At 36.4% G+C, this 27,665-nt stretch overlaps 1 protein-coding gene across 2 annotated transcripts in view; it reads right to left on the reverse strand.

The window, feature by feature from the left end:
* Positions 1-535: 535 nt before the first annotated feature.
* The window catches only part of RGS12 (regulator of G protein signaling 12), an 85,330-nt gene continuing 58,200 nt past the window's right edge, over positions 536-27,665 (reverse strand). For both annotated transcript variants that reach the window (XM_058803562.1, XM_058803563.1), the window contains 11 exons: positions 27,159-27,338; positions 25,772-25,925; positions 24,442-24,518; positions 22,539-22,739; positions 21,657-21,730; positions 19,366-19,492; positions 18,322-18,418; positions 16,772-16,836; positions 16,086-16,239; positions 12,924-13,496; positions 536-1,115 (listed from right to left, as the gene is read on the reverse strand). In XM_058803562.1, the coding sequence (XP_058659545.1) occupies positions 754-1,115; positions 12,924-13,496; positions 16,086-16,239; positions 16,772-16,836; positions 18,322-18,418; positions 19,366-19,492; positions 21,657-21,730; positions 22,539-22,739; positions 24,442-24,518; positions 25,772-25,925; positions 27,159-27,338 (2,064 nt within the window). In that variant the 3' untranslated portion in view covers positions 536-753. The remainder of the gene's footprint in view (positions 1,116-12,923; positions 13,497-16,085; positions 16,240-16,771; positions 16,837-18,321; positions 18,419-19,365; positions 19,493-21,656; positions 21,731-22,538; positions 22,740-24,441; positions 24,519-25,771; positions 25,926-27,158; positions 27,339-27,665) is intronic.

Here is a 27,665-nt window from a genome sequence, read left to right on the forward strand (position 1 = left end):
CACTGTGTAATTAGATAAATATCTCTGGTATGGAAACATCACCAGTGTTGGCTATGAAAGCAGCTACTATTCCCAGCACAGGAAATTCACAATTTTGGTTTATTTTGGTTTTTTTTGTTGTTGTTGGATGGGGTAGGGTTTTTTTGTTGTTGTTGGTTTTGTTGGTTTGTTGTTGTTTGCTTCTTGCTGCTTGTATAACAATGTCTTATTGCATACAACCAGACAATGCATTAGAGAAGACTGAATTCCACTTGGACCTCTTCCCAAGTGTTATGAGACAGACAGGAAGACATTAAGAAAATATCCAAATCTTTTTTACAGCAGTAACTGATTTTACTTACATTTCAAAAATCTGCTAAAACACAGGGAATACCATTAGAAGATTAAACTGAAATTATCTTAAATAAAACGTTTGGATCGGGGAATTTAAAGAAAGTTTGCCTTGAATAAAGACAAGAAGAGTAGGGTTCAAAATAATTATTTTAATTGCACCGTTCAGTGGAATCATCCCAGGGAAAATAATACAGAAATGGAAAAAAAGCAAAACCAAATAGCTCAATACTTTCATTGGAATACTATTTTTTCATTCTAGGACTTCCAACTCATATCAGAAGTGATGGTCTCTAGCCAGCTCTTTGAAGGCAAGTGGATATTGAAAACCACTTACATCTTGCAGCAACATGTCTCTAATACATATCTCCATTGTTGCTGATGCCAAGCAAAATACCAGAAAATTTAATTAAAAGCAGAGATTTAAACAAAAGTAGCTTTGTACTGATTCTCAGTGGCCTTATTCTTCTCACTCTTTACAGTTATCAGAGAGGGAAGGTCTGACGTCCGGTAAACTCCAGTCCTCATCCTCCCTTGGCAAGATCTCAGTTCAGAGATGTAACCTTCAAAGCTGAGGTTCCCTTCAGAATCATCACAGGAACGTGTCCCAGAGTCTTCCAGCTTGACCCCATCCACATCAATTATCCTGTTCACAGGGAGCTCCATTCCAGGGTTCCCTCTCACACCAGGAGGATTAAAGCTTCTGCTGGCCTTGGCTTTGTGAGAGGTCTGCTCATAGTAGTTTCCTGAAGTCCCTTGTGAATAATTTTTCTTTCTGTTTGCACCTAACAGAAGAATTAAAAACAAAAAAAAACACAGAACAAGAGAATTATGTATCTTCTGGTTTTAGCAGTTTTCAATATTGCAGCCTTCTCTGAGGCCCCAAAGGTAGTCAGCTGGGATATTCATCCACCAAAGAGACTTACTGATGGAAATTTAACTAAACACTGGATCTCAAAGATAAATGTGAAATACTAATATGTATCTATCTTAATGTAGCATTTTTCAGAGTTCTTGAAAATACTCCATTAAAAATAACTAATTAGTATAATTTTGTACACCTCTAGAACAAAAAAATTCTTACAGCAGCAAACCCAAGGGTGGAGGAGAAGAAGGACCTTCCACTGGGGCAGAATGGGAGATGTTCCTTCAGTTGAACTGGTCTTCAAGACCCTGCTGAAATAGTATTTTTACTTGGCTAGGGCTTAATTCTCTAGCAGACTAGTAAGGGATTATTTGAAGTTGCAGGTCACTGTCCTGAACTGCAACAGAGCAGTTATGAGCCACAGGACAATAAAAGAAACAACTTCACAGAATCACAGGTTGGTTCAAGTTGGAAGGAATCCAGTGGGGCACCTGGTCCCACCTGCCTGCTAAAGCAGGATCATCCCAGAGCACATGGCCCAGGATTCTGTCCAGTTGGTTCTGGAATATCTCCAGTGAGGGAGACCCCACACCCTCTCTGTGCAGTCAGTTCCAGTGCTCAGAACAGTGAAGATGTTCTTCCTTATTCAGGTGGAACTTCCTGTGCATCAATTTCTGCCCATTTCCTTGTGTTCTGTGGCTCAGCACCATTGAGCAGAGCCTGACTCTCTCCTCTTCCACCCTCCCTGCAGATATTTATAAACATTGCTGAGGTGTCCTCTCAGTTCAGTTGTTTCTTCTCAAAGCTGACCAGGCTCAGCTCCCCAATTCTTTCCTCCTAAAAGAGATCCTCCAGACCCTTGACCAACTTAGTGGTACTTTGCTTGACCTGCTCTAGGAGTTCCTTGTCCTGAGGAGCCCAGAACTGGACACAGCACTCCAGATGTGTCCCACCAGGGCTGAGCAGAGGGGCAGGATATCCTCCCCTGACCTGCTGGCACCATTGCTGCTCCTAACCCACCCCAGGACCCCATTGGCCCTCTCAGGCACAAGGACACACTGCTGGCCCATGGACACCTTGTGTCCACCAGGCCCCCCAGCCCTTCTCTGCAGAGCTGCCCCCAGCAGGTCAGCCCCAGCCTGGGCTGCTCCATGGGCTTGTTCCTGCCCAGGAGCAGCCCCCTGCATTTGCCCTTGCTGAACTTCAGCAGGTTCCTCCCTGCCCACCTCTCCAGCCTATTGAGGTCCTTCTGAAGGGCTGCACAACCGTCTGAGGGCTTTAAACACTCAAGGAACACCTGAGTTACATCTAAAATCACAGTTGCCAAGATTCAGGCCTATTCACACAAAGTCATCACTACCCCAAGACAGCTGTAGTTCAAACCCTCGAGCTCCCAAAAGCCAGTTTTGTGTTAGGTGTGACCCTGCAAAGTACAAGGAGCTTCTGAAAGCAAATGTACAGAAGCTGATTTGTCTGTGTCAACAGCAGCAAGAAGGGAAGGATGAAGGAGCTGATTTCAGGATTCACACCACAGTTATCAACATGGTTTCTGGAACTGAGGCTCCCCCCATAATGATATAAAGAGGGACAACATTTTCAGAAACAGAGAACTGCTTTCATTAGATCCAACTGAGAGCCAAGAAAAAAAAAAAAAAAAGAGAAACTTTCAAGGCACAAAAGCAGGCCTAAGTAGGGACTTCAATTTCATATTTAATTCCCTTTTTCCATATATGTTCTTATCCATCTTTTAAAATATACCATCTTATCTGACATTCTTTACCCAAAGCATTCTCAAATTTTGCACCACAGTACATGCAAGTGCCTGACCAGCATGTTTAGCCACACAAATCCCATGAGACTGGTGTGGTTAAATCCCATAGCTGTCTTTCAAATATTTAATTTGTGTTTATTCCATGAAGTGAGTGGTACAGTTTTATGCAAGGAAAAGAAATTTCCATGTATAATCAGCGTAATCAAGAACTTTTTGATATGGAGAATGAAGGAAATGCAAATGAAAAAGACCAAAAAAGCACTTTCACACACTTTCAATCAAATCACTCCAGGGTCTTCTTGAGGCTTAAAGCTTTCTATTTAAGAAAAATAAGTTAAAATCCTCAGTAGTGCAATGCTTAGTGTTTTAGCTGCAGTGAAGCCCACATGAGTAATGTGAGTATTTTGCATCAGTAATGCTTGCTGTGTTTTCAGAGGAATTAGATCAAACTCCAAACAAATCAGCTGAGCAGAGAGGCAGAAAGCTCCCAGCCCTGCTAGCCCAGCATGACTTCAGCCTACTAAATTGCAGCTAATATTTAATGGGACTGTATTAGACTTTGTGTTTAAATCTCCCTACTGAAACTAAACGTTGCCTTAATTTTAACTGCTGCTTGCCTGGCTGGGCTGCAAAATGCTATTATTCTGTTCTGGAACGTTTATCTTAACATGAGTGTACTGAATTGTTCTCTTGATCTCTTTAATCTACTATTCTACACCCTTTGAGAAAGACCTGTGACTCTCCTTTCAAGTTGCTTTAGAAGAGGTACAAATTGCTGAAATGCCTACTAATGACAAATTCCCACAAATACATGGCATTGACAGAGCATGAGTCACCCAGCTGTCCTAGCACTCAGAACACATCCTCCTATGAAATGTCATGCAAAGGAACATCTTTGATTGAGGTGGAAGGTCTCATATCTGTTGACTTGGACTACGTTGAAACACTTTCCACAGTCAAAAGACACAGCCTGCATTAACAGGGCACAAGAGATGAAAGAGCTGGAAACTCTTGTTGAGGAACACTATGGAAGGTGCAAGTATTGCTGAATTTATTTGGGTGCTAAGCCCTTCTACAGTTAAATATAAGAAATGTCATTAAGTCTTGGAATTATGGTGTCACTGAGTCAGCACACGAAGCAACTGGGTGTGCAAGCTGCCCAATAGGAACACAGCAGAAATAAGGTCAATGTTTGTTCCCAGGCTTCACAAGACATAAGCTCATATGAACAAGAACATGTCCACATTATAGACATATTTTTCCATTAATGTCCTTTTTAGGAGCAATCTCTCTGCAGCATCAAATAAATTACTACTAGAGGCAGGGCAGTAATACAGAACATCTTGTCTAAAATACCAGTTCAAAAGAATGTGGAATTACTAAGGGAGGATACTGTGAAGATGATTTCACTTTTCCTGTCAGGGTAGAAAATATCTTAGCTCATCTTCACCAAATAGGAAGATGATTTCAAGAGTAGCACTACACAGAAAAAATATTTCAATGTAATTTTTTTCCTCACTTTTTTAAGAAAAATCTTTTATGGAGCAAGGCTATTTAACACAAATAGTAGGCGAGATTTGCCAAACCAGCTTGTGCATAAATGTATAGCACAAGTTTTTAAGTAGAATCAAGACTTGCATGTACTTAGTGGAGCTTTATAATGAGGTTTCCATGCAGTTTGTAAAACTCTTACACTGGTCTCCTTCTCATGTTTTCTGAGTAACAAATGCCTGAAGACACTCAGCTGTGCAGGGCACCATCTAAGAATCATCAAGAATCTGCATTAGACTTAGAGTTATATGATCCTCTCATCTACATTTGGCTGTTAATGCTGCTCCTGAAATTTCCAGGTTTTTTGTGGAATTCCCTGTGTGGAATTTGGCCACATGCTCCCTTATTCCTAAACTACCTGGAAGACAGTGAAGCAGAGGGCCTTCACAGGGAAAACTTCACATATTCTTGACTGAAGTGATGAATACCTCCATGGAACACTCTGCAGATGCTTTGCCATGTATGGAGCGTGTCAGGAACGTTATTACATTCCCATATCTAATCTCTCAGATGTCCTACCTAACTTCAGTAGAGAAAGGAAGACACGGCTTAGGGCAGCAGCCACACAGGTGAATTTCCAGCCTGTTTCATCCCTATTGGTAATCTCCTCCCTTGCTAAGCATTCCACACAGCTCTTGAGAAATTTTCTTGTGCATCTGATCTTGTTGATATGTTCCAGCTGGTTTAAAGATGGGAAGATGCAGGTCATACTTTGTCTTTAAACCAGAGATCTGCTGTGTTACAGACTCACAGCCAAATGACTGCTTAGAAGGCTTAACTGCACCCACCTGCATTTTTCCAAAGGTGACTACAATCAGGCACTGTTTTGGCTGATCTCCTGGTTTCTGTTACCAATATTTCTCTTTTTGTGATATTTGGATTTTGTGTATTATTCTCAATCACTCTAAATTTAATATTGTCATTATGGAGAACTATATTTATAAAGACAAAGGGAAATCTTCTTCTGTATTAAACAATCCTCCAACTTTAAGATCTAAGCAAAAGATCACAAGACACTGTCTTCCAGGTAGTTTAGGAATAAGGGAGCATGTGGCCAAATTCCACACAGGGAATTCCACAAAAAACCTGGAAATTTCAGGAGCAGCATTAACAGCCAAATGTAGATGAGAGGATCATATAACTCTAAGTCTAATGCAGATTCTTGATGATTTAAAGGCCTGCTCACAACACCTTGCAATTATATTGTTTCTATACCAATGTGCTAAATTTTAGTTACGATTTTCAATAAAATCTCTTTCATGTAAATTGAGTGTTTCACTCATCATTCTACCTTTGCTAAAATCCTACTGTTCTTGTGAAAATCATTAACTATTTAGATGGCTCTAAGTTCTACTGAAAGATAACAAGAATATCCCGCTTTTCATACCATTGATCCCAGGCATTTGACTTCTAATGCCAGAGAGGATCTGATCTCAGTTAAAGGAAATGAGCTCCAGATTAATGATTTTGTACTGACTTAGAGCAGATAAAAATCTGTTTGAAGTATTTCATAAAACTTAGGATATAACTTGTGAAAAGAAGCATGAAGTTTTCAGGGGCAGTTCCTGGGACTGGAGGTTTACAGGCTTGTTCCATCCCCAGATGCAATCAGTCTCCCAGGCAGCTCGGGGTGTGCTGTGACACGGGGGCCTGGGCAGACACTGCTCCAGCCTCTGACTCCACGGAGCCTGCCCCAAGGTGGTGCCACACCGCCTGAGAGAGCGTTTTCTTACATGAGGCTGAGAAAAGGAGCCCTTTGGTGGTCACTTCTATTTCAGGGTCCTGGAAATACATCAATATAAATAACTTCTCCTTAACATGGACATAATCTGTCAGTTTCACTCTCAGACAGACACCTATCCCTTTCTGTCCTAAACTGTTAGGAAATGCTACTTCTACATATTAGCCCTCCCACACATGGATTCTTTTAAGTAGTGGATGAATGACTTCCACACTGGCTGACATACTGTTACTACTGCAGGAATCTTTTTTTTTTTAAAGTTTGTACAGTGATTTATGCTTCTGAAGGGAAAAGGATACTTTACATCAAAGTTTTAGAATACCAGAGGTAAATTTTCTTTGGCAGTTTCCTTCTTTTTATCTCGTAATTGATACAGCACCAAGGAGAAAGCAGACTTAATAAAAGATTCCTACATACAGTTTATGCTAAATATTTTCAAAGGAAATTTGACTTTATATGCTGAATTTCACTTGCATGATGAAACAGCAACTGCAGCATATGCTCAGTGCCTTGAAATCTGACTCAGTAAAATGAAGGCATCGAGCCAGGAAATGGGTTGTGCTACAAAGCAGCAATACTCTACATTACCAGTTTATTTACATTTTTCCTGGGAATTTTGTGAGTACATTTGCAGCATTAAGTTTAGAAATGGGCAGATGGAAATTCTTTCATTGCACTCATCTCCAAAGCATTCACAAGAAGAACAAAGCACCAAACATTATTCAGAAGGACAAATTTGAAATATCACATGGAAGAGGGAGCTCACCAGTGGCATACAGATGCAAAAGAGGGAGCACTGAAATCTGTGTTTGCTGAAGGCAGGGACCCTTCATGTGCACAGCTACAACAGCAGCTGAAGGGAACTGCACACAATGTCATTTAAAATCCAGGAGCACTCCACAAATAAATTTAAAAGTTCTGAATTTTGATCCAGGCAGACATGTGTGCCCTCAATAACACTGTCCAGTTTGCTCAAACTTTCCATTTCTCCACTGCTAAACCTGAAACATTTTTGACTACTTTCCAAGCAGTAGATATGATAAAAGAACTCTGCAGCAGCCTGCACATACTCAGCCCTCAGTGTGATCTTCCAGCATTTATTGTTTTGGTTTTTCATCAGTGGTCGGTAACAGCGGGTTTAATTATTGCAGAGTCCTATATTGGGAGATAGTGGATTGAATTACTTGAATCCATTTTAATTTAATCTGCCATTCATTAGGTTATTTTTCAATTATGAATGTCTAAAATGTGGTTTCACTGGGCTACCGGGTACATTTCACCAATAATTCAGCAAAGTTCATTTCATCATCCAAATGCTGCCATGGGTTGAATAGATCTGGGTTTGGCCCACATGCATTTGGTTCAATGGGCAGCTGCCATTTTTCTAACATTTCATCCAGTCAGTGATAAAATTTGCAATTCTTTCTAAAATGTTTATCCTGTTGCTTGATCAAAATAAGTTTACATTTCAAATAATCATCCCCCAAGGTCTTCCTTGCTCCCCATTTGTCTACTCTAAACTTCCCTTCTCCTCAGTTTGTTGTGGCTCACAGTCATGTACTACATGTAATTCTCTCATTGAATCATGCTCTGATTAAAAGAGGATTAACACATCCCAGCCTTAGTATTTCCGGATTCTCATGGGTACTTCTTTATATTGATCCAGAATCCAATTATCTTCTATAAATTTACACAGAACCAGTAAAGGATATAAGTTACCGCATGAAAACAGCCTTTGTTAAAAATAATGATTTAAATTACTCTTACATCTTTTACATCATAATCACCCCCTCTTCTTGATTTTTTATTTATGTTTTCATTCATGTGGTTATCCTGATTTACATAGGGAACACCACTGGACTGTCTCTAAAATATGCCACATGAATTAAGAGATTATATAAAATATTAGTTACATAAGTATCGTATCATTTATTACAGAAAAAAGTTTATTTTCAAATTTTGAAGATAGAAATGTGATTTCTTTTAATGACCTCTTAATCTCCTTAACTACCACAAACTTTTTTCCACTTGGAATTCATTACCATTAGAATTGAAACATTTAGTAGCCAAAAAAACCTAAAGTCACAGAAATACCACTGATCTCTGCTCTAATTATCTGATCTCTATTCTTCAGCTGTGGGGTCCTGCATCCTTTTTGTGAATAATAAAAATGATCAGCTGGGGATTTTTTGGGGGGCTTTTGGAACCATAGCATATACCAGACTCTGAGAGACTATTCTGCATTTTATTTCTGCATCATTTATCTTTCACAACAAAAACATCGTAGCACTGGTACTAACTATTCCATTTTTGAAAGATTTCTTTCCAATAAGAAAGTAAGCAAGTTTATTTCGAGGATACAAATCTATTTCAGAAAAACAGCAGTTTCTTTTAAAAAAAGCTATATAACTTTAAACTAAATTAATTCTTTAACTTCCATAGACATTCCACTATGCAATATTACAGAGAGTTTGCCATGCTTTTATTTCCCCTATCTGGCTTTCTATCTTAACCAATGGCACCATAGGCTTGCTAAAAGATGGTTTTGAATAAACTTTTCAGTTGCAGTGCTGGATCCAGTCTATACATCTCCTTAAAAAAAAAAAGACCTTCATACTTGGCAGACAATTCCACTGACTGTAACTCTAGTGTCGTTTTGAGAATAATTCTCATTCTAGCTGAAAAAAAAATGCCCCAAAAAGAACGGCTGTCTTTTTTTAAGAGAAAGAAGAACAATTTGATGGACTCAAACCTCCAGTCTGTGCTCTTCAGTCTGGATTGCTGCAAACTGTCCTATCTAGGTTGAAATGGTATTTAGTGAAACAGCCCAGTTGCTATCATGACAAAATACCCACCTACTTTGTAGTAGAGGCAAAAGCCATCATTAACAACTCAGACCTGTGGAATATTGCAAATAAACAATTCAGTGCAAGGCCTGTGGCTTAACACAGCTCTTGAGGAGTCTACAGGTTTGGGAGGCTGCCTTTCCCCATGGGTAACACATGTGTCCAGCCTCTTGGGAAAAACTGGGCAATGTTCAAAATACCCAGACTATACCAGGCAATTAAAAAAAGAAAAATAAAACAAAATAAAAGCCAAGGGGATTCAATCAGCGTTTTGACACTTTCAAAAATGAATGCATCACTTCAAGCCAATCACACCACACAGTAATTATTTCTTCCACAGATGGGACCACCATTATATGCAGAAACATGAAAGAATGTCTTCAGATTCCAGCAACCTCTGGTTTTTAAAGTGGGAAATTTGCCAGAACTAGCAGGCTTATTCAAAATAAAGATATTTTCTCTTGATGAGTAACGCAACTAGAAAGAGTAATGATTCTTGTGTTGCTATTTTATTTGCTATTTACTTCATAGCTAAGTATTAATACATTATAAAAACATTTCAATTATTTCAGAAAGTTAAGAACTGAGCTTGAAAATGTGTTCTCAATAGCTCTGAGTGATGCAAACCTTATTTTGCTGACTTCCATTGTTCATATTTTCCTTTCTAGATCATCAAGTTAAAAAAACCCAAGTGTTACCCATTAGAGGGATGGACATTGGCCTGGCTTTGCTACACCAGCAAATTGCCCCCTGCAGAACATGAGGGACCCTTCACTCCTCCCAGTCCTTTTCCCAGCATTTATAAGCCCAAAATGTGCAGGGTAAGCACACACGTCATTTGTCTTTAGGCCTATTTGGAACCAAGACCAGAGATCTCTGCAAATTATGAAGTCATTATTTGTCTTTATATCCCAACATTTTAATTGAATAAACCAATCAGAAATGCAATTTCCATTGATGGGGGTTATGAATGAACAACCATTAAAGCACTTAAAAAAGCAACCATTATTAATGATTTAGTCCTTTGAGATTTCAATTCTTGACTGGAGAGAGTTTCCAGAAGTCTTTATTATAATTATGTACATCATCAAACAGCCTTTCCATGCAAACTCCAGTCATGAAAATAGAAAACTTTTGATTCACCCCACATTTTTTCCATAAAATCACCGTTCTTTTATAGAATACAGTTCCCATTAAATAGTAGTGTGTGAGGAGTGTAGAATGCATCTAATATATGCAATAAGATTGTAGCAAAAAAGGAAGGTTTTTTATATATTTTTTAAAAATTTTTGTTATATCTAAAAAAAAATCTGGTTTGTCAGAAAGCGAAAAGAAATTTAGATTTTCAGTTTTGCAAAATTAGTTAGATTACTTACTCATGGGTGACTATGACAAAATGATAAGGCGCAATCACCACTGAAAGTATAGAACACTAGCTGAAATACATGCTAATTAAAATTCATTAAAAAAAATAAATTAAATATGAATGGTATTACTTATTTGTTTTGAAAAAGTCTGAATCATTTTAGAAGGGGAACTGCCACAGGACTTTCAACTGCTTTATTTTTTTTCTTGGAGGCCCACAAATATGTGAGAACACAGTGACTTTTGGAAAAACTGGATTTTCATTCCCCAGAACACAATGAGACCTAGTTAACAGCACAACACGCCTCTCTGCAGAATTATTCTTTTTTAATTAGGCTTCACAGCGCTGTTATGTAGGACCCATCTCAAAGAGTGAAAAGAGTAGTGTGGTCTCCAGCACCCAACCAACCCCTCATTTCTTACCCAAGTCTACCAAATAAAGAGGTGGTTACTTTGGTTATTCCACATCAAACAAGCTGAGATCTCCAGCTCACTTCTTAAAGACCAGGGAAGAGTTGCTTTAGTTTAAAATAAGAAGGAAAGTAATGAATATAAAGTTTAGCCCAAGAACCCAAAGACAGAAGAAATTCTCCTTTCAGGAGTTCCTGTTATGACTAATTCCAAAGAAATCTCGTCTTATCTGCCTTCTGGAGCACATGCCAATGCTATGGATTTTACATGTGACCCATCAGCATCTCAAGACAGCATTTGCCCTTGGATGTCTAAATTATTAATAAATCTAATGTTTGTCAGCTTTGTCTCATGGTAATTGCTTGTTCATGTCTATTTATCTGTTTGTCATAAGAAGGTAATTTCAATCAGAATTCTTAATCCGGGACTGAAAGAATTTTTAAAATAATGCATAAAATGAAAGCTTAAAACCAGTTTGCGTAACTAGAGCTAGAATTTATTACTCCTGAGAGAACAAGGATACAAAATACATGTGAAAACTACACAAAGATTTCTACAAAGTAAAAAGTAGAAAGTGGGAAAAGGGAAAGCTACAGCTCAGTGGTTACACAGAAACTTATGGCATGCATTAAAATATTGTAAATTCATGAAGTTTTTTTTAAGTGCAAATGGTTTTTTTTAAACAGTTCTCACTGAAAAATATGCAAATTGATACCTATGTTGTACACTTGACATATTATCAGAAAGACACCAACACAAATCTATGCATATATACATCAATATGTCTGAAGTACATTTTGTGGTTCTGTTATTCATAGGCACTGGTTACAAGTCCGTCTAATACTCAGTTTCAGAAATTAAGTGGTAGCGCTAATAGAACATTTCTCATATACTATAATAAAGGAATTGGCTTTTAAAATGCCAAGAGGATGAAATAATTTGCATTGCCATTTATAAGCATCCAACAACCAAAGAAGTATTTACAAATCATCAACAATACAGATAAAGAACAGTATCAAATACTCTGTGTAAAAAGATAAATAATTAAAATGTATATTCCCACATCACAAAGAAATGTGATCATACAAATATGGCACCATATGTTTGTGAAACATCAAAAATAAATGTAGCACATAGATACCTCTTCTTATATTTTACATTAAAATGCACAGTACAATGACTGTAAATGTCAATGTCACGACACCCATTGTCTTCAAAATCCTGTTTCTGGTAACAGCAATTATTAGTAGAGTCCATGTTTATAAAGAAATTCCATACTTCAGCCTTGGGCTAATATTGCTCTGTGATATTGCTAGACCATGAGACTTACTTCCTAAAAAAGTTACATATTTTCTTTAAAATTGTCTATTAGAAAGCTACTTGATATGTGAACATTCTGGGAGAAAGTGTGATAGATGCAATCTATTTCTCTGTGTAGCAAAGTATGGGTTAAAAAAAATAACATTTTTATTTTTGTCACAAATATCAAATTTATTAGTGAAATATATCTTAAGTTGAGGCTTATCCATTTAAAATTTTAATCATAAACAATACTGCAATTTTCAATAATTAGGGGTTTTGTTAAAGTACTTAAACTTCCAAATCCTAATCATGTATCTCATTATGAGAAATGGATCAGAAAATCTGGAACACAACAGTGCTATAGAGCTCAAAAATGCTGATATCCTGTTTTGTACTCTGAGGGTGAATGAGATAATTACAGCATGTGGATGTATTTCAAAGGTTTGTCTGCATGTGGCCACTTATGGTTACATGCCAAATCCAAACAAAAGTACATTGTTAAAGGCAACCAGAAGTATAACAGTTAGAACAGACTAAGGCAATTAAAATCTTTTTTCCTACTTTTTTTGGTTAAAAAAAAAATAAAAATTAAGGTGCGGAGAGAATTTTCTTTGCTGTTTTAATGGGTGCCAAATACTGATTAACAGTGCCAAGGAAAAGTAGTTTTACACAAAAGGAAAGACTATTAAAATCTAGAAATACCTGAATTGGATCTTTGAAATCCAGAATTTTCCTGATTACCTGCAAAAGGAGTTGGGGGCGGATAGTTGGCTTCCGTGAGTTTACTGATGTCTGACAGTGGCGTTGGTGGTGGCGGTGGTAGCAAAGTGCTGTTAGGGCTGCTAATATCTCCTTCAGCCACAAGAGTCAAGTCTGCCACATTCTCATCATCTACCATCTGAATGCCTTCAGCCTGCAGCTCTCTGGACTGCCTTTTCCACACTGCGGCGTTGCTCTCCTGGGCGTGCGGAATCGGAGACAACGGAGGGCTGAAAGGGACACTGAAAGTCTTCTGGCTGTGGAGCGCTGCCAAAGCAGACTTATGTTTGTTTTCTGAGTAACCCACTTTCTTTACTGAATTTTCATTAGAGTTTTGCAGGGACTCCTGCTTTCCACTGGGTGATGTACATCCATCACTGCCATCGCTTTTTGAAACTCGCTTGCCTTTAGAACCTGCGGGTGTAGATGAGGATGGTTCTGGTCCAGTGGGTGGTAAACGAAGAAAGTCAGGAAGAATAAGGTCTTCTTTCCTTAGCAGTCCACGTTGGTCATCTGCTCTGTTACTTTGTGCTTTGGATATGAGTTCAAAAAATTCTATTGGGGAAAAACCCAAAATTGACAAGTTTTTGTCAGAAAGTGCAATGCTATTAAAACGTACATTTTCAGCACATTTATTTTCCATGAAGATCTTCAATTCTTTCAATGCTGCCTTGAAATAAGATCCCATGTTAATTAGGAACTTTTTCAATTGCAGCAATGTTCACTAGCATCACTATAATTAAGACCATCAGCATTGCTATTGTAAGAGTTTTGCAGTTTAGAACAGCTGCAATTCACTGAGCCTTGAACACGTCTTCAATTTTACGCAGTTAATAAATCTGTACACACATGCAGGATTTTTTAATTCTTTATACAAAACAAGGCTCTAGTCTTACAGACAATGGGTGCACATTTTTATATTCTGGATGGGTTTTACCCATCTTAACTCAAAAATAGCATGCCATTTGAACATTCAAAGATTCAGAATGTTGCAAACTTCCTCATTATATTGACTTTCTCTCAGAGTAATTATATTTTATCACAGTTTCAATTCAATTCATGGCATAGTTTTAAACCAGGATGTTATCATCACAGGGTATGATCAGATGATGATTTAAGTAACCCCATTTTATCTGGAGCTGCAATGAATCAGTAGCTTACAGATAGTCAGTAACCATCCAAGGAGCCATTACCAAAAGCGATGGGGCAGCTTTTTAAAGAGGCTTTAACACAATTAGAAGTGATTTTCTGATCATGTCCCTAATGATATCCAATGGTTTAATATGTTTCTATAAATAATACTCATAATAGATCAACACTGTTCTAAAAAGTTTCAAAACTTGGCAACAAGAAACTTATCAACTGTAAGCCAAGAATTATACCACTCCTCAAAAAAGAAGCATTGCAACAATAAACAAACTCTTTGGTACAAAACATAGACATATAAAAATATGTAATTCTTAATATAGGGTCTCTGCATGTCCTAATTTTTCAAGAAGAAAGCACTTTAACTACAGAATATTAAAAGATGCTTTAAAAGGCCATCTCCAACAAATTAAATAAAATCAACAGTTCCAACCCAGCTTATAAATACTGTTTGAAGCAAAAGCCATTAAGGAATAAAGCAACAGAACATTAGTATCATTTTAACTTAGCATAATATGAAGTCGTACACTTGCACTTGTATGACCTTATTCCTAAATCTTCTACTCATACTTGGCAGGCTTTGCAATGTATTCATAAAAATGACTTTTTAACATGCTTTTTCAAATGCTGTAAAATCTGAATGTAGCCAAGATGGAAGCTTCAAAATGCTTCTTATTGCCAAAGTTTTGCAAAATGGCGGTAGGCATATTAAAACATGCAACATTTCTAAGATGTGTCATACAAAAATGTTTCTGAAATTTCAAAGTTCATAGAACAGTTGTTTGTTTTTGCATTAAAAAACAGTCTACAACATTTGGTATGCATTTTTCAAACTTTGACAAATATCACAAAACTCAAAATAAAATGTGAAAGCCTCGAATTCTGAAGTTTTCAAATTATGTTAATGTTTTACTCAGTCCTAGGAAAAAAAATGAAAGTATTAAAATGTGGAAAACAAGTTAACAAAAGAGTAAGAAACAGAAAATAATTTAAAATGCACTAATATATTGTAATAACACTTATATGAAAAAACCATATATTTTGCAGTAGAAGTTTTAGCCATAGCATTTTTTTTTCAGTTCTAGTCAGTGGATGTTTATTCACAGATGAACATTCAAAGGTAAACATTCATTTGCTGTATAAATGTGCATAACCAGGTTTTGGATATGCATATGGGGTAACTTCAGCAGTAAATTTTATTCTGTGGGTCAAATATGGTCCTTTGAGGTTTGTTTTTCTTCATGGGAAAATAGGGAGGAGCGTGTAGGGCTGACAGGTCATCACTTCAGTTCAAGTCCTAGGGCACAGGGTGTTATGCCAAAATTTCTAGTGCTACATAATTGTTATTTCTCTTTTGCCCATGGACATCTTTCTATAAGAAAGCAAATTCTCTCATGAGTTTTTTTTCCAATGATATCACCAGAACTATTAGGATGTAAAAAAGGTAAAAATAGGACTCAGGAAATGCAAGATTACCAATAACCTCTTTGCTTATTTCTACTTCTAAACAACTTTTGCTGAATGCAAATTTTTCTGTTGCCCATCACATCTCCTCCACAATCTGATTGCCCTGCTCTGGCTGTTACAGAGTTCAGCAGAAAACTTACAAAAATTCTTACCTGAGTACATTTGGGTCTACACTACTGTGCAGTGCCTGTCAAACACTTATATAGAGGTGAACAGAAAGCCAAGCTTCTACACAGCTTACAGAGAGTATCAAATGGGATGTTCAACTGCAGCGGAGTAACTAATCCCCTTTTATTTTACAGGAATTAGGTACCCCTCACTTTTGAAAATCCCACTGGACACCTACATCAGTGTTCAGGTATTTTTAAATTTTCAACTTATAAAAACTTCACAATTCAAACACACCAAACAAAAATATAATGGTCATGACTATGATTTTCACAACACAGTATTAAACACATGGTATCTACACAGACACAATTTTTTTCTAAGACTACTTATGTTAATATGTAAGCTATAAAGTTCACATACCCTCTGCTTCATCCAAATTTATTTTGTGACTTTTTTTTTTCCCAATCTTTGCAATAGAGTCTTCTCTCTTTGACAGCCGGACTTCCCTAGCATTTTTTCCATTTTCGCCTTTCATTTTGATAGAATTAGACTTTCCTAGAGTTCTTCCCTCTCCCTGCATTAGAAGGAAAGTTAAGGTACTACTTACATTCAGGCTCTATTATTGTATACATAATATGGCCTAAAGGAATGAGGAAAGTTATTTTGGAAACACATTTCTCTAACATCACAATAAATGCTTTAGTTTAGTCTTGATTATGGCAAAGAACATTTGCCATAGTAGTTCCCAAAAAAAATGTAGAAATAAATATAATATTATTTATTATTTACTCTGAAGAATTCACGTGACAGAAATGGCCTTTGAACTACAGAGTAGCTCAATTATTTTCAAACACAGATAAGCCAATGAGACACAAAACAACAAACACAACACAGTGAAAGAGTTAACTGATTCATCATGAAGACAAAGTTCTTCACAAATAAAATGCTGTTGACAGTGGAAAACTATCAGACAGATAACAGCTATATTCAATGTAGTTACAGAATTTGGCCGATTCAAAATCATGTGTGAATGCAGCCTTTGATACAGAATTCTAGAAGGAAACAGAAGATGATCTAATGGAGAAAAATCGTTGCAGAAGACTTACAGTAGATCCTTGACTTCTTGAAGATACAGTTGCAGTCTGTTTTACTAACACGCCTCTTTGTTTCTCTGTAAACATTGAACATAAATAAGGTAGTCACCTTCTGTAACTACCAATTTATAATTCCCTAGAGAAGCAAGATTTAAGGGACAACAGATTTTTGCTTTAAAATCACTCTAATCAGTACTCAGAAAATAGTGAGCACAGTTGATAACCCTGATATCTTTCAGTAAAACCCCACCAGAATATGCCTCTCATCTTCAGATTTTCCTCACACTGCCACTATTTTTAAAGTTAAAGGATGCTGAAGTTTCATTTACGCACTAAATTTTCAGTTGATTTAGAAAAAATAATCGTAAAATCTGATCATTCAGTTCACAATTCTCAACAATATAATTTAAAAATGAAAAAGAAAATCAGCAGAAAAGACCATTGAAAGGCTATGTTAAATCTTTTCCATCCTGTTTCACACATCAATTATTTTGTATTTCTGCTGTATGTTCCTTACCATTGTCTAAGTAATCAAAAGCTTCCATCAAATTAAATCTGCCTACAGCAAATTTAGTAACACAGAATCATTGCCCCCTTTCACTGGTACATTGCCACAGAATCACTGCCAGAATGATTCTCTATGATTTAGGCTTTTACAGATGCTGGCAGCACACTGGATTTAGGCTTTACTTGTAATCCTTAACCTAATTATGTGTGAAAGTATTTAGATCGAAACTGTTTTTCAAAATAACAATTGGTTCTGTTGGTTAGGAAAATGACAAATCTGATTCTCCTCAATATATACCTCCATCTTTATTATCCCAGCTCTTCCTTGAAGAGGATCTCTGCTCTAAGTCTATTTAATTTAACCATATCTAATTTGGTTTTTGAAAATAAGTGTTTGATATCTCTAAAAAGGTCTCCTAATGAAACCAAACCTTTACTCATAAGGGTGTTTACATTAATCTAGAGTGTTAATTGTGCCAAGAGATTGTCAACTGTTTAGCTGATAAATTTTTATTTTTCCGATTATGTTGCCTAGGGTCATGAGTTTTTATCCTTTTTGGTGTTATTTTCAAAAATCATCACTTAAAACTGGAGAAGTAGGCTCTGGTACTTTCTCATTTTAAGAAGGATATTATGATAGCAGCATATGCAGCTGCTGTACAAACTGCATCTGTTTTCCTTACACAGAATGCTCCTTGCTGAATAATTGCCAAATGCACCAAAGATATTTGGCACTTGATTCTCATTATTATTACTGGGTGCTATGTTCCTAAGTTTGTGGGTGCATCTGTGGCTCAGTGCAAACAAAAAATTCGAACATTACTACTGCAAAATTTCTTACAGCAACAGTAAAAGTACCTGCTATCACAGATTACATTAATCTTCAATCTTCAGAAGCTGCACTGCTTTTTAGTTAAAAAGAATATATGCTATATGTGATAGATACAAATTTATTCACATTTACCTCACCTTCACAGAAACAGGAAAAACTAACCATAGTCAGGGTTTGTAACACTGATTTGGAACCACAAACAAAAGCTTTTCTACAAACTTACCTCTACCCTTTGATGGTTCTTTTTCATCTAGAACAACCCGCTGGCCATCCAGATTAGATATAGGGACACCAAGATCAAGGGGCTCCTGCTCACCACTCTAAAGTCGGATCACAGTTTGTATGTAATAGAGAAAAAGCTGTTTTCAGAACAAATGTATGCAGTCTGACATTTTTGAAAGAAAACAAGCAAGGCATTTTTATGCTTCAGAGTAGCTTCAATCTATCCTTCTACCGTTATAAAAACGTTTATTCCAGTGGTGTAAAACTACCTTGATTTCAATGAGTGTAACCCTATTCTGTGAGAAGAATGGAATTTGGGAAAATGATACATGGAGAAAAAAAAAAATCATCCAATTTGTGAGTGTGCTCAAATACTCTAGCACCATTAGTGTGTGTATGCTCAGCAAGTCATGTTTTTCAGAGAACACTTTAGATTATTTTTTATTCTGAACTGATTGTATTATTTCATTAGTTTTGTAATTTCATTAAATGAAGTTATCTTTATTCCAACATGCTTTTCAGTTATCTTAAAAACTTGGACTGGTTCAGCCAAGACAGCTTACATACTAGAAATACCACAAAATTAACTTTACATTCCTAGGTATTCCAGCACAAAAGAAAGGAGAACATGCCAGCCAAGAGTTCAGTAGTAGAGAAGTTGAATTAGTCTGCTTTAACAAAATATTTCTGCAAGGGGATTTGTGGCAACTTTCATGATTCCCAGGACAATGGAACAAAAGCTTTAATCCAACCAACTTTCCCTGGCTAATAATGGGAGTTGAGCTCTGGAAGAAGCAAAGTTCAGGCTTGCTTATTTTGGATGTTGGGTTTATTATGAAGAGAATATAAAACAGATGTAGACTAAATATTTGAGGTAACTACTACTAAGCATAATGGTTATAATTACAATGCATTTTATCTCAAAATATAGCTGTAGATATTTAAATGCCTAATTCTCAGGGAAGAGGAATCATTCCAGGGACTATCATATGATCTTCTGCAGACAGAAAATATTGCTGCTTGAATTACATCAAAGAATACTTACTAGTCTTGCCACAAGTTCATTAAGATTTAAACCATATTTTGCAACAACAGGCCTTAAGACCTCTGTTACTGGTTTGGTGGGTTTTGCCTTCAGACCAACTGACCGGTTGATAGGAACAAGATCCAGCCTGCAACACAGCAATTGCAACATCAAGTGTGGAATACTCCAGTAAATAAAGTGAACAGAAATATGTCAAATCAAATCTACCACATAGTTGTAACAATTTACAGCTAGTAGCTAGCTGGAACCGCAGTAGCATGAATGTATGTTAACTGAAGCAACAACGAATCTATTATTTTATTTTTATTTCTTTATTATTATATTTAATTTATTATAACTTCTATTTAACACAAATAAAAATTCTACCGTTTTGCTTGCCAGAACTGAGTGAAGGCCTGAGGCAGTCTATTTCAGACCAAGAAAAAGCATTCCACAGCACTTCCATATTTACAGGGAGATTTCTCTGACCAGTTTGGTCCAGGAGTCCTTCCCAAGTGACTCCATGCCTCAACTGTAGATTTGGATGCAAGAAAAATATTTCTTCTCAGTTCCACAAGACAGACTCACAACTTGTTATGCAATTACATGAGATGGATTTGGACAAATATTTTAATTTTTAAGCAGACTAACACTGTGGAATTCCAGTGTTACTTCTTTGGGTTGGTGCCACCATACAATGAAATATCGGTATAAGAGAAACTTATACACCAAAGGTGTAAAAGTAATTAACTTAGAATTTACAGGCTAAAGACAGTTCTTTTCAGAGCATATTTTACAATTTTTCATTATTAAAACAGTAAAAGAATAATTAAATACAATTTTTTTTTACAAAATTAAACCCAAACAACTTTCATTAGCATCTATGTCCCTGCACAGAACTGTGCCCAGCTTTGATTTTGATTTGGTTTTGGCTTATTTTTTTTTTTAAATGCTCTTCATCTATGCCCTGAATCCTCCATAAACCTCATTTAATTGCAATGGTACTATAGTGTGAAATCAAGGACAAGCTTATTACTAACAAAACAATCAGAAGAAATGTACATCATCATCAGATATTATTATCTCACAAAAATTAAACACGATGTTAAGTCATGTTGACTTTTCTCTTTCACAAGAAGCCAGAATAACTGAAACTTTGTCTTTTATATTTTCTTTGAATTCAACAGTTACTAAATTGAAAATTTCAATTTTAATCATTAGCTGGTAATTGATACAAAAGTGGCAAACACTGAGGTAACTAAGTATACCCACATAGTATTTCTCCTTTGTCTGAAAATGTTCCAAATATTTGACTATATTTGCTTACATAGTATCTACCCAGAGAATGGAATAATGCAGAACATTTCTACATTTTAATTAACACACAAATAACATATGGTACTGCCTACTTCAAGTTCCTTTTTAACTTGGAGACTCAACAAGCTCACACCTAATAAAAGACTGCTCAATCTCAATCTAAAAATTGAATATGCCATGCAGTATTTATTAACCTGAAGTACCTTTAAATAGAAACTAGCCTAGCTTCCTAAGGAAAAGTAATATAGAGCCAAAATAAGGAATTCCTCACAAAATAAACTTCATTCACTTCAAAAGTCCAGGTCAGTAATGTAGTACATTTTGCTTCAATACTTTTTCCTGAAATAATTATTTCAGGAGTTTTCATAGCATTAGTTTGGATTCATTTTGGAAAAAAATTACAAATGTTATTTTGAAAAAAACACATGCTACCAAATATATTACATAAAACTAAATGTATAATGTACTGCATTATATTATATCCATACTCATAATTTAACATTGACTTTAAGATTCAGGGTTCATCAGAGGATTTTTATTTATACAATTAGTCTTACTGTAATTTTCCAGGTGGGCAAATATATACAGATAAAACTGAATGGGAACAGGTCATCAATAAATACATCCATTTAGTTTAAGGCTAGGAGACTTACAGTTCAATTTCTATATCTTTCTGTGCTACTCCAACCTACTAAACATGTCTTTCTGATGTGGAAGGTCCCTCTGGACCCACACATCTGTCCAATGCTTTCAGAGCTGCCTCAGCTTGAGCATTTTGACATCACAATAATATTTAAATGTCCCTAAACTGGAACACTGCCATCAAAATCTCACTTGTATCCTAAGAGCAATCCAGGAAGCCCCCTCCTGCAGCTGCACAGCCTCCTCTTTCACTGCACAGGGAACTGGCAATATCTCCTTTATTGCACTTACAAAAAGCAAACTGGGAAGCAGGGAGGGAAAGGCCAGAGGAAGGCTTTATTTTTGACTCTTACCTAAATAAAGTGCGTTTTTCCAAGCGCAGGTCCCGAGACTCCAGGATGCTGCTGTCCTGGTGCAACACCAGGGGCTGCAGAACATGTCAGGGATAAAAGAACAGAGAGCAAATTAATTCTAAACTATGTAAAAAAGAGCAGCTGTGTTGTTAAATTTTTTTAAGGTAACTCGGAATATTATTAATATAGGCTGCACTCATTCCAGTGACTGCTCCTTTACAATATGGAACATGATTAAAGCATGTTTTCTTTTGGCTAGGTGTGAAACAATGACCAAAATTCAATTTCCACTGGAGTCAGCAGGTGTTCAGGAACTTGGTTGTTAAAATAAACCTAGATTCTTCAACTTATATAAATAACACAGAATAATGCATTAGAAAATACAGCCAGCTAACAGTCCTTAAAAGCTTTAAAAGCCCATAACTATGAACATTCATTGATTTTTGTCATTGCAATCATCTAGATGGATCAAAAGCATGAATTTAAGAGAATAAATACTTCATGTCCACAACTTCCCTTTGAATTGGAGAACATTTCGGTTGACTAAGAGCCATCTCACACACACTGCATCATCCCCACAGATTGCTGTCTTGGAAATTTTCCTCAATATTAAAACCTGTACCTCATTTCTACCATTAATGCATCTCATTCATCTTTGAGCAACTGAATGTCACTATGTTTTAGGGCTTTAATGCAGTAGCATCTACTACCAGACATTTGCTTTCTTCATGGATAATTCAATTCTCCTTCAATTAACCAGCACTGCCAACGTAAAGCTATGGGCAGAACCAGGACATGTGTGTCAGTATGGAGAGAACAGAATTCCTTATCTGTGAAATGGGGAGGAAAACACCTCCAAAAAAGCCCAGGAATATGCAGTACCTTATCACCTCCAACGAGGAACAGGTCCACTGCAGCTATGTTGATGCCATGTTTCTCACAGACCCCAGCGAGCACCTCCTTGATGGAGAACCCTGACTTCACAGCCATTTTGCTGGATGAGCCATCCGGAAGGTTTACACAGCAGTACTTGGGGGATTTGTCTTTATCTGGCACAAATGCAGGCAATCTTGAGGTTTCAGACTTGAAAGGAAAAAAAAAAAAGGTCAGTGACCAATGGGAAAATGAGGACTATATAAACTATTGGAGTATAAACTATTGGAGCCCACCCAGATCAAACCATGCCAACAACCATAGTTTCTACCTTGCGCTAGAAATCCTTCCAAATACCACAAATATTAGATACATTTAAATCTCGGGGAAAAAAATTTAGATAAAGATCATAAATCTAAATCACAAATCTGAATTTATTTCAAGAACAGGTGAAGTTTTACACAGCAAGTTAAAAATTATAAAAGTAAATTAAATCTCATTAAGCATCCAAATAGTTAAATGTCTGTGCTCAATAATGTCCTGCTGATGTAAAAATTACCATTGGCACCCTATGAATCAACATTTAAGTGAAGAGGAATGCCTTTAAACATCAGGTTGCTCAATCTTTCCTCACAAAATTTCCTCTTCTTTCAACATAATACAAATTCTATGCACAAATACACCACAGAGAAATTAAAATTTTAAAATTATTTGCTTCATGACCATTAATTGTTTTTATTAAAGGGAATTAGGACTACAATGCTATGGACTAGGCACTAACCTTTATTCTAGAGTAACAGCAGAATAGTAACACTACCACTAAATATCAAAAGTATCTTTGAAAATTTAACAAAAAGCTCACTTACAACTTAAAAGGACACTAAAAAATACTGGGTTTGACAGCCTTTTAGGGTACTCATCATGCTTTTTCTCTCTTCTTTAACATGGTGCTTCTCATTCAAATCACAGTAACTTTCTGATAGAAATCATGTGGGAGTGGGAAAGAAATGAGGGGTTGTTGCTTTAGGGAGCCTTTGCATTTTCTATTTTTTATGATAAGACTTTTTTGCAACAGAAATAAACATGACTTCACCATGCTTGTTTCCCTGATCAATATTTTTAGCATAGATAAATTTACACAGTTATTAGTTGATGGTTAATTACACAGAATCTATTCTATCAGAGAGACACCAACAGCACAAAAAAACTAAAATTTCCTTTTTTAGAGTCTTCCTCCATATCAACATAGATAAATAAAGTATTACATCTATGTTTTATTAATGCTGTTTTAAATTTGCACCTCATTAGTTTTACACTGTGAAGGTAAAACTTGATGGTTAGAAATCACAGTGTCTTCACTTGTTAATTTCTTAGCATGACAAAGTGTCCACAACAAACCTCTCAGGATTTTAGGACCAAATTAAGTCATAATGACAAAAACACACAGCTTTAAAGAAAACAGAGAAGAAGCAAGACGGACACTGGCACAACAAAAATCAACCTAATGCAACTTGCATCCCCCTTACTGCAGAGGCCAAGAAGAGGAAAAGCTTTAACTTGTGGCTGTTTAAAACAGATTCTCATCCTTGCAGGTAGAACAAACTAGTTTTAAAGAGCTACAGACTTTAAAAGGGAAACTTTATTCTGTAGTTCACTGGTGCCTGATGTTAAGACAGACAAGATGCAAAGCCTATCCAAGGACAGCATAAGAAATAATATATGAACACAACCTCTCTTGCATTTCTAACACTCTGAAATTGCCTAATATTACATCTCGTGCTGCAGCTGCATCACTTGAAACCCCTTTCCCAAGGCATTACATCAAACAAGCTACATCACACCACTTAGAAAATCAGTATTTCACTGTTTCATCTGCTCCCCCAGTAGCCCATGAGCAAGAGGCGGCCATTACCAGGTCGAGACTTGCAGTGGATGACATGGAGCCTTGAGATTCCCGTCTGTAGGACAATCCATTGGACTGAAAAGAATCTGTTTGTGCAAAAAACCAGCAATCAGTAAAGAGGCTGATTTCATTGTTTATGCTAATACAGACAACTATTTCAAATATCATCTTGTTGGGTCACAAATGTTTCTTTTTTCATTAAAAGGAAAGAAACCATCAAATCTTCATACTGTGCACAGAAGCATGGAAACCAAAGTAACTTTTGGTCAAGTGCTTCTTGGTTATGTAACCCCTGAATAAAGCCATTTGTTTTACATCAAAAAAAGGGGAAAAATATTTTTAAAATAATATTAGTTTTGTTAACTAGATGTAACATGATTTCAATATTTCATCTTAAAAAAATTATTCTACCTCTTCAGATACTCTCAAGGCAGATAAATACTTTTAAAAGTGCAAGTATGGTATTAGAACACTAAAATCTAAGGCAATTACTAGTCACTTTCAGAAGGAAATGTCCATGATCACAGCAAATGCCACTGATGTCTTTTCACATATGAATATACTAAGAACACCCAAATTATCCATATGACCAAAGGTATCTTGTGGGTCTGGGAATTTATCAGAAGCAAAAACTGCATTATCAAATATGGACCAAACTTGGGGCTTTGCTGGAATTTTTTCATCATTTTTAATTCAACAGCATAATTTACTGCAAAACTTTCATCTCCTCTAGAGGCCATGAACAGGTGCTTTCATAAGGGAACTCTTCCTTAAACTCTCAAACACAATTAAGTAACAAAACAGCAGGTTACAAGGGCTTTCACACCTCTGAGTCTCCTTTCTCATTTTAGTCAGGGAAGGTGAAAACAGATGGTGACTGTTCAAAAGTGAACATACCTGTGTGTTACTGATAAAAGAAAGAAAAGTAGGATAATGCAGATGGAGGAATTTTTAAATAGCTGTAACTACAGCACTATTTGCTGTACTGATCCTGGACTTTTCTGTAAAGATTTGAAATTATCTTTCTATAAAAATAGCAGCTCTCTGCTTGAAAAGGCAATTACCAGGACACAGAAAGGCAGAATATTCCAAAATGTTAAAAAAAAAAAGTCTTGTGGAAGTCAGTAAAAACAAATTTAAATATTGTCATATTTTTATCTATTTACTTGTACATCTTCCACAAAACTGCAGCAATACTAGCCACACTCTGGCCTTCTGACTTGACAGCTCCTTTCCTCTGTCACTCCCAAGAATGCACTTAGATAGCAACTAATCATGGTGAGATTAGTCATATCTATTGCTGAAACAACTTTGAAACAAAGCAGATTTTGATACTCACCGTTTGGATAATCACCATTTTCTCTTCTCTTCTGTGATTTTCCCAAACTCTTGCTTCTTGACCATGAGAAGAATGTTCCCCTCTTTTTCTTCTCAGTGTCCTCCTCTCCTGACTCTTCATTTAAAGATCTTCCAGACTTTGACTTACCACTTAGCTATCACCAAAACACAATTAAATCACTGGTTTGATCACAGGTGTGAGTATATTGTCTAAAATAAACCTCCCCACACTTCTTCCCAAAACAAGAGTGTGATGGCCAGGTTAGCTGCCTTCTTCACCCCACGCACAAGTGTCTGTGCCAGCATTCCTCTCAGCAGCAATCAAAAAAAAAAAAAAAAAACCCAAAAAAACACCTCACCAGTGGCAACAGAAAGAAATACAGAGATGGAAATGTGCTGCTTGGTAGGGAGCACAAAACAGTAGCTGGAAATGAGCCATGGAGAGCTCCAGCAAATATGAAAGAACTGTCCCCAGCTCACCAGTAATGCCTAAGTTAATGTGGAAAGGCCATTTGCCTTGCTTTTAAAACACTGAATTTCACTTTGGTATTTTTCCTAGGCTAGGCTTGAACATGAACAGCTTTCAAAGACAATGACAAAGTACTGTTTAACATTTACAAGTATAATCAAGTATTTATTAGAGTTGAAGAATACAAATGTCAGGAATGTTTGATATTAAACTAAACTTGCTTTTAACAAGCTAGTATTCTTGTTAGATTATTAGAATATTCCTTGAAATGCTACTTTCTAAAGGTTCCTAGTCATAAGAATACATAATGGCAGATGGGGTAATCTGTAGTGATTGACATGAAAAATGAGAAGTTATAATTTACCCATACAGTTATGTAATGCCATGGTGGTATTATCTACAAGAAGAAAAAATAAACCCTAAATAATGTCAAGGGATCAGTCAGTAAGACTACTGGTCTAATTTTTAAGCAACTGTACTTATTTAACACAGAATTATCTTAGTTTAGTAGGAGCTAAGAAATTAAAAACTACCCTTTGCCAAAATGAGCTAGTTTAGGTTAAGACTTCTCCAAAACTTCTGATAAAATGTCTCCTCTCAGCAAAGGTTAAATTATCACATCTTAATTCCCCTATTCAACCAAAATAAGCTTCTGAACTGGTGTATTAACAAAATAAAACTTACTTTTTATTTGTACACATACAGTTAAATAATAATGAAGATTTTAAATTATATTCAGCAATTCAATATCTAGAAAACTGATTCAAAGTATATTCCTGAGTACATAAAATTTTGCAGTTGTATTTGCCAACACCTCTAACCATACATTTTATTTTACAGGTTATCTTTGATTTTCCAAAGAACGTGAAAAACATTATTTAAAACCACAGTTTTGTGATAACAACAATGCAAAAGTCACCTTTTTTGGTGTGGACATGTTGGACTTGTCTGAACTGACGCTGTGTTTGGAGGTGGGGCTGCTGGGAACACGCTGAGGATCAGGAAGAGGACGTCCTTCCACTTCAGCTAAGATGCACTCTTGGTAGAGGGGGGACTTGAGGAAGCGAGTATAGCTATCAAACTTCATCAGGTTAAATATCTGAAATTAAACCACAATGGATAATGGGTACATACATTCCAGTAGCACATCAAGAAAATGAAGCTGCTTTGCAATAGGAAGCTCCCATAACATTTAGGATATCAGGCTGTAAGCAGCATAGGTATGACACTGTTTAGACCTGGCTAAATCCACTGCACCCATTTTAAAGTGAAATATAACTTGATCTATTCCCTTATTACAGGTTCAGAAAAAAAGTTATGATTTGTGCAAACTGCAAGCTGAGATGATGTAGAGTCTTGACAACACTTTCCTTTTTTACTGTATTGATGCCATTCTGTGTGGAGCATGTAGCAATCTGGCCATTTA

Source organism: Ammospiza caudacuta, chromosome 4 (genome assembly GCF_027887145.1).
Source record: "Ammospiza caudacuta isolate bAmmCau1 chromosome 4, bAmmCau1.pri, whole genome shotgun sequence".
Lineage (NCBI taxonomy): Eukaryota > Metazoa > Chordata > Aves > Passeriformes > Passerellidae > Ammospiza > Ammospiza caudacuta.